Raw genomic sequence first — 7,194 nt, forward strand, 5'->3', positions numbered from 1 at the left:
TCACATATTGTATTATTATACTCCAAACACACACACATACACACATTTACACACACACACAACAAATCATACACATCACATATCATGCAGCTCACAATACACACACACACACACACACACGCACACACGCACACACACACACACACACACGCGCACACACACACACACACACACACACACACATACGCATAACTTACCAGTCATACCCATCCCACCAAAGCTTAACACCGGAGGAACCACCCCGAGCCCGGGGCGACAATCTGTGACGGGGCGACAATCCGTGTCGCAACAATTTTTTTGCCAACACGGATTGTCGCCTTCGAGGTCAAAAACTGGGAACTGCACAAGCGTCACGGATTGTCGCCAGGCGACAATCCGTGTAGGGGGCGACAATCCGTGCCGCCAGCGCCCGTCACGGATTGTCGCCCCGAGCAGGAGGCGACAATCCGTGTAGGGGCGACAATCCGTGTCGCAACAGGGGGGATTACTGGTCATTATACACCAATGTAATTATCCTTAATCGCGTTACGCATAATTCAGTTGAAATAACGTGCTGTTACGTAGGCGTTATCATAATTCTTGTCTCGTAAGTATGTAACAACATTGCTGTTGTCAATGAACACGTTTTCTCTAATGGTTTTGCTAGTGATGTTTATTATATTCATATTGATTCTCTCCTTTTATTTATCTTCATTTGGTATATTGAACTTCATGACATGGCAGTACGCAAAGATCGCGGATAGAAATAATCGGCGTGAAAACTGTTCTTCAGAGGCTAAGTAATGTACATGGTCCCTTGTTGACTAACCTAGTTTTTAGAAAGTCGAAAAATGAGAAATAATATTCTTCCTAATCATTATGGAGTCAGCTGTATAGCTAGTAACGTGGTTGTGGGCAACATATCAGTATTATTCCGATAATTAATCACCATCACACTTATAAACAAGATCAAGAAGAAGAAAAAAATCACACGGCACACACAGGCCGTCCAGTAGGCTGACATCACAGTAACACACACGACGTTACCTGAACCGCCACGGGTACTTTCCAACTTGTCTACCCTGCAGGTAGAGACATGTATAATGTAGGTTCCGGTATAAAGCTCTTAGAAGAATATCAATGAACACCTGCATGACACCTGCATGCTGGGATCAAAGGACGCAAATTGCTACGGGCGGGTTTCGGCAGAAAATCGGGGTGGGAGCAGACGTGAGAGGAAAGAAGCTCATTTTTGCGGGCTCTTCAACTCTCTATAATTCCAAATACGGCTAGAAATCTGAATGAGAGGGATTTCATCATTGATTTCTATGTAGGGAACGAAGAGCAAACATCGCTGATACATGCAACTGATACTGAAATTAGGGGGGTGGTAATAATTAGCCATATTGGTGTGAGCATCCTGTGTTCAGACATCACACTTTGCACCAAATAGCAACACCACTTTATACAATTTTTTGATACATGAGCAATCACAAACTGATAGCAGCACTTATGAACTCATTCCAGAATGAGTCGGAATGAGAGTAGGAGTATTAAAAAGTTATAAACTAAACCTTTCACTAGAACCTCTTACATAATTATGTTAACACGTCGAAAGAATTTGTGTAAAATGACAAAGAAATCCAAATGTTTCGTCAAAATTTCAAACATAATGTCATTCAGATTTAGATTTTCCAAACTGACTTCGTGTCACAGAGAGGTGGTGGTGGTGGTGGTGATGGTGGAAGAGGAGGGGGGGGGGGGGAGCTCCTCAATTTGTAATACTCGTGACATCTCACCATAGACGCTCTGTCATCTTTCGCAAGTATGAGTCGAATATGCACCGTAGAGGGCGTCATGAATTGTTCTGAATTTCAGAGTATGAGCTTTCCTATGTGGACTGTTGGCTTTACTTTTTAGTTATCCTGCGTTTTAATTTATTTACCTTTTATATCCCCAAACATATGTGCATATAGGCCTACCTTGTTGTATATGTGCCTACATGTCGTGTATAAAAATATCGCCCAAGGATATAATATTGCAGAATTTATTGCTTAAATGAGAAGAAAAAAAAAAAAGAAACCACACCCAAAAGCAAAATTGATTCTCAATTTTCACAACGATTTCTCTTCAGGTTTATCAAAGCCCCGGTGGTATGCCAATGTAATTCAATTTCCCTCATATATTCTCAAAATATCAGATTATAAACTTTGGAATAATATCATGATAGAAGGAAATGTTTATGCCTTACGTCATAAGGACAGAGAATACCAAAATCAATTCGACACACCGACCCAGACCTGTGGAATTTCGATCTCGTACAATTCGCTCAATTGGCCCTTTTAAATAATTAATTCGTTAAACATACTCATGCCTGTTGCCAAATGTCTGTGATGTAACATAAATATCCAGAAAATGTATTCTGTTGTTACTTGAAGTAGTTTTATTCTATTTTAGATACTGACTTCTGCATACAGATTCCACATGAATTTTTTTATTTTTTATTTTGATGTTTATAACTGGTCCGTACTTTTGCCTCAACCAGCCGTTAACTGGCAACATTGTGAATGTACCTACAATAGTAACTGTAGTGTATCGTTTGTTATTTTCTGTAGCTAAGTAAGTTGATAGTTTGTTAAAACTGTTTATTTATTTATTTTTTTGTGTAATTAATGACGCTCATAATATTACGCTAGGCTCACCTGGGTTCCTCCTTTATGGTACATTGTTTGGATTTTTTCCTTTTATTATAATATCTCTGTTTTCTCTCACGCATGAGTTCCTAATCTCTCATGCGCAAAGTTAGCCATGATCAATGATGAATATAACTGTATGTTTTCGACAGTGATTTGTTGATTAATTTGTGCCATGCAGAAACAGTGTATGAAGTAAATGAAAGATGAAAAATACACAACTGTAACTATATATATATATATATATATATATATATATATATATATATATATGACCCTGCACCACAAGACCAACAAAAAGTCGCCAGACATGGATTTTTAGCTAGGGGAAGATTCTGAAAGAGCAGACTCTAAGCTTTAAAATGATGTATAACTCAATTCAAATGGATTCTCCAAACCTGTATAAATATTGGAAAGAAAGCACACACTCTGGAAAAGTCTGCACTGAGAAAAGAGGCTCTGAAGTATAGAACATATATTCAAGCGCCTAATCTTTACTAAACGGTAATACCTGTGCCATTAATGGGACAAAAAACATGATGTTAACCAATATAGCAACAACAGTGAAGGGATTATCAAATTAAGCTGATATTAAACATGCTCTATAAGCACATTCTGCCCATGGTAAATACCAGCTTTCAAAGCAGTAGCATCATCCTTCCAAAAGTTATTAGACTTGAAAGTGAAGAGTGTGCAAATGATTTTCAAGAATTGAAAAGGGCCTCTAAGAAAAACCTGATCACGCTACTCTACCATAATGGGGGTTGTAGAGAAACTGCTGAAGACCAACTTTCCCATTCAATTTATGATCGCAAACTTGATGATAATGTAGAAGAAGAAAAGCTCTTTCAGAAAACAAGGAAACCTAAAAATTGACTTGGTTGATCCATTTCACCTTTCTTGAGTCCTCACGTAAAATCAAGGGGTGCGACTTTTTGTTTGTTTTGTGTTTCATGGTCATCATATATATATATATATATATATATATATATATATATATATATATATATATATATAATATATAACATATCTGTAGGCATATGGCTGCAGGATACAAGAACTAAGAAAGTAGAGAATGTTGTTTGATACAAATTAACCATGATGCTGATGGGGAAAATCAATATGTAAGAAAAAGAAAGAGAGAGAGAAAAAAAGTAACATTTTATGTAATCGTAATCCCAGAAGCCGTGTTATTCTTTTTTTTTAAACTAAGGTTAACAAAGGTGATAATTACTAGCGAGCTTTAGATAAGCAACAAGAACGTAAAGACTCCTCCCGAGTTGGACAATGGAAATAGCTGTGTTGCGCATGTGCAGAACACCACTTTCTTTTTTTTTTCTGTGTCTAGTAGCGTCGTATTTAGCAATCGCGTCGACAAGATCTAAAGCTCGCTATTGTAGGAGATCGATTGGTGACAATGTAGAAACAAATATAATAACAGATTATTTGTCGGTCAAAACACATTCAAAGCAACTGTTTATTTTTCTGTTAACAAGATGTGAAGTTTAATATGATACAGATTGTCGGCTTCGGTTAACGAAACGATTGTGAAACTATATGTTTTTGTCAATTTGGAACATTTGCGGCAAAGTTTTCGGCAAGCATTGACAATAAAGTCGTTAAATATTTCTGCAATCTGCTTTGGCTCTCCCGTTTAAGTCGGTTTCAAGATGTCAAAGCTCAAAACTGTATAGATCATAAAGTATTCGTTTGTTTCCTCTTTGGCAAGAAATGTTAGCATATTAAAGAAAAGAGGTCTTGTTTGATAAGAAAGTAAGTTTCCCAAATGGTGGGAAGTGGTAAATCAATAAATCAAATTCAGAATCAGAGTCAGAGTCAGAGTCAGAGTCAGAATGCAGTAGCTTTGGTAGATAATTTTCTTTCATTAGGAATTCAATTTCAATTTATATGTGTCTCAAGTATAGAATGATTGAAACATTGAATAAAATTGAATTCTATTTAAGTCATTTGACACACTTAAACCAACTTACTCACTTAAAATCATTCTATCTCTTGATAACTACTAAAGGATACGCTGCATTCAAGTGGTATCGATCAGTTTGCGACACCACAATTAGCATTTATCTCACATATAGGTAACTGCACAATTGGTAAAATTCCTCATCTAAACGTCTTACCTTAATTTCTAATTAGTTAACAGTTATCTAGAAATTAAAATCGTTACATTAGTCATGTTTGAATGACAGATTAAGCACACTTTCTACATACTGTTTTGACGGTAAGATATGTGAATTGAGAAATCAAATATTCAAGGTAAGCTTTTAGTAGTTCCACGGATCATCTTTGTTGATATCTGATCCAGTTTAATTGGTATCCTAAAGTGCAAGGCTTGATGCCATAAATGTACGTGTGGACATCTGTAATTTTCGCGTTTGGATCAACCGCAATGAATCTCACAAGAGAATTGTCGATCGGCGAACTTATAGTGAAAAGGAGTAATTTGGACGAATGCATAAGATATTTTGTAACTCTTCTATCTGACCCAGGGGTCCCTTGAAAACAACGCCTGTACGCCTCTGAATGGGAATACCCTAATTTTAAAGCGGACATGAATATTAAAAGATCCGATTGTTTTTTGGTAGACAACAATGATGGTAGTGTAGCATAGATGTTAGGCACCAGAGCTGCAAGTTGGAAAGTTACATGCACCTATCAATAATAAAGACAAGCCATGGGCAAGGCTTATTGGAAAAATCGACTTAGTGTACAAGTTATCGATCATTCATGTAATCAAAACTTTCTATCTATGTTCCCGTCCTTCTGAGGCTAGATTTATGAAGTGGGGCGTAAGTACGTTACTTTGCTGGTAAAGTAAAGAGAGGGTGGAGTGTTCACTGATGTACCCCACTTCTACACAGCTTCAAATATTGACCAACTTTGATGAACCGATTGGCGCAATCTCTAATCGAGCAGCCTGCTTCATGATATAATTAAAGAATTCCCATTTTTGAAGCAATTGACCAAGTATTATGTTTGCAAACAGGCTGGTATACTCGAAACCATTACTGGTCACATTTGATGCATACATGTAGGTCAGTTGTATCACAAAACATCCCATCATAATCATTTTGAATTGAATCCTAAAATAGAAAGAGATATCACTATTTTTCTTTATAAACCATTACTGTATACGGTTTAATCTAGAAACAATTCTATTATAACTACGGTTCACATTTCGTAAATTTAACAATACTTAACACTTATTATACTGAGTAACATTTTTATATAGGTCGTTTCTTTCGCTAACTCACATTTCAAAACTATTTTTGTTTGATCTGCAGATAGTAAACAATGTCTTTAGATTATCCATGACCATAGAGAATGTTGGGAGAGCTCCATTAATTCATGATTGCACTGGTAGGCTTTGTAAGAAGGATCGCAGGATATTTTGCCTCAGAATCTGTCAGGTTTGACTTAGAGAGCAGTCATCATAACAGCCATGTTGCTTTGCTACCCTTCAAATTTCAGGAGAGGCCAAATCTCCAAATATGGGCGTATTCGTACTTCTTCCAGTGAAGAGCTCTTGCAGTGCTTTGCGGAATCGCTGGTGCCGGAGTGTGTAAATGAACGGGTTAACCCACGAATTGCACAGGGCCAGAGTGATGAAAACCCAGTGGACTCGGCTGTAGAGATAGGTGGCTGGGATGATGCCGAGGTTAAAGGCGACGAAGGCAAGCTGGTTTGGTCCCCAGCATGTGACGTACACGACGACTACGATGAGCATGAGATTGATGATTCGACGACGGGCAACGCTGTGAAATGAAGTCGCTGCCTTCTCGCGTAATGTTTCCTTCGGTGCAATCAGTGCGGCCCGGCGGAGGGATCGAGCGATGGCGATTTGGGTGGTGAACAAAATGGTCGTCGGAAAGGCGAGTCGAATCGTGAATGTTACGATTCCCAACACGACTTGTGCATGTGGCGACGAGGAGAAGACACACTTCATGGTCTCTCCGTCCACGGTGATTGTGTACAGCGTCGACGACGAAAATATAGCCGAGCCGATCCAGAGGACAATGACGACCGTTACGACACGCTTCCGTCTGACAGAGCGATAGAAGCGCATTGGATACAGAACTGCGTATAAACGATCGAATGAAATAGCCACCAGGGTGTAGATCGACGCCGTCACCGATGTCCACATGGGGTAGTATCCGTGCCAGACCTTGCAATAGGCGATCCCTGCCCACGTGTCGGGAACGACTTCCGCCGGCGGGTGGGGAACCCAGAACAGCGACGTCAATAAATCTGCAATCGCCAAGTTTCCGACGAGAATGTCCGTCGATCGAATCCCTGAGTGACGCCGCAATATAACGATGATCACTAAAAGATTACCGCAGACTCCAAGAATGGTCGACATCAGCTGAAATATGGCATTCCATGACCATTCCATACGACCCCATGACCACTGTACCACCATTTCGGTGGAATTATGATTATCACTGTCGATGATTTCATACTCATATGACTCGGTGTGCACTTCTTCCATAGTGAAAGTGGCCAT

General features: G+C 39.0%; 1 protein-coding gene across 1 annotated transcript; it reads right to left on the reverse strand.

Annotated features, from left to right (window-relative positions):
- Positions 1-6,150: 6,150 nt before the first annotated feature.
- On the reverse strand, positions 6,151-7,194 carry LOC140245601 (galanin receptor 2a-like). Its single transcript, XM_072325165.1, has one exon. The coding sequence runs from the start codon at positions 7,192-7,194 to the stop codon at positions 6,151-6,153; it is 1,044 nt and encodes a 347-aa protein (XP_072181266.1).

Source organism: Diadema setosum, chromosome 22 (genome assembly GCF_964275005.1).
Source record: "Diadema setosum chromosome 22, eeDiaSeto1, whole genome shotgun sequence".
NCBI classification, from domain to species: Eukaryota; Metazoa; Echinodermata; class Echinoidea; order Diadematoida; family Diadematidae; genus Diadema; species Diadema setosum.

Bases quoted from the DNA above. Each gene is read 5' to 3' on its own strand.
- LOC140245601 (XM_072325165.1), bottom strand. From the start codon at position 7,194: ATGGCCACTTTCACTATGGAAGAAGTGCACACCGAGTCATATGAGTAT.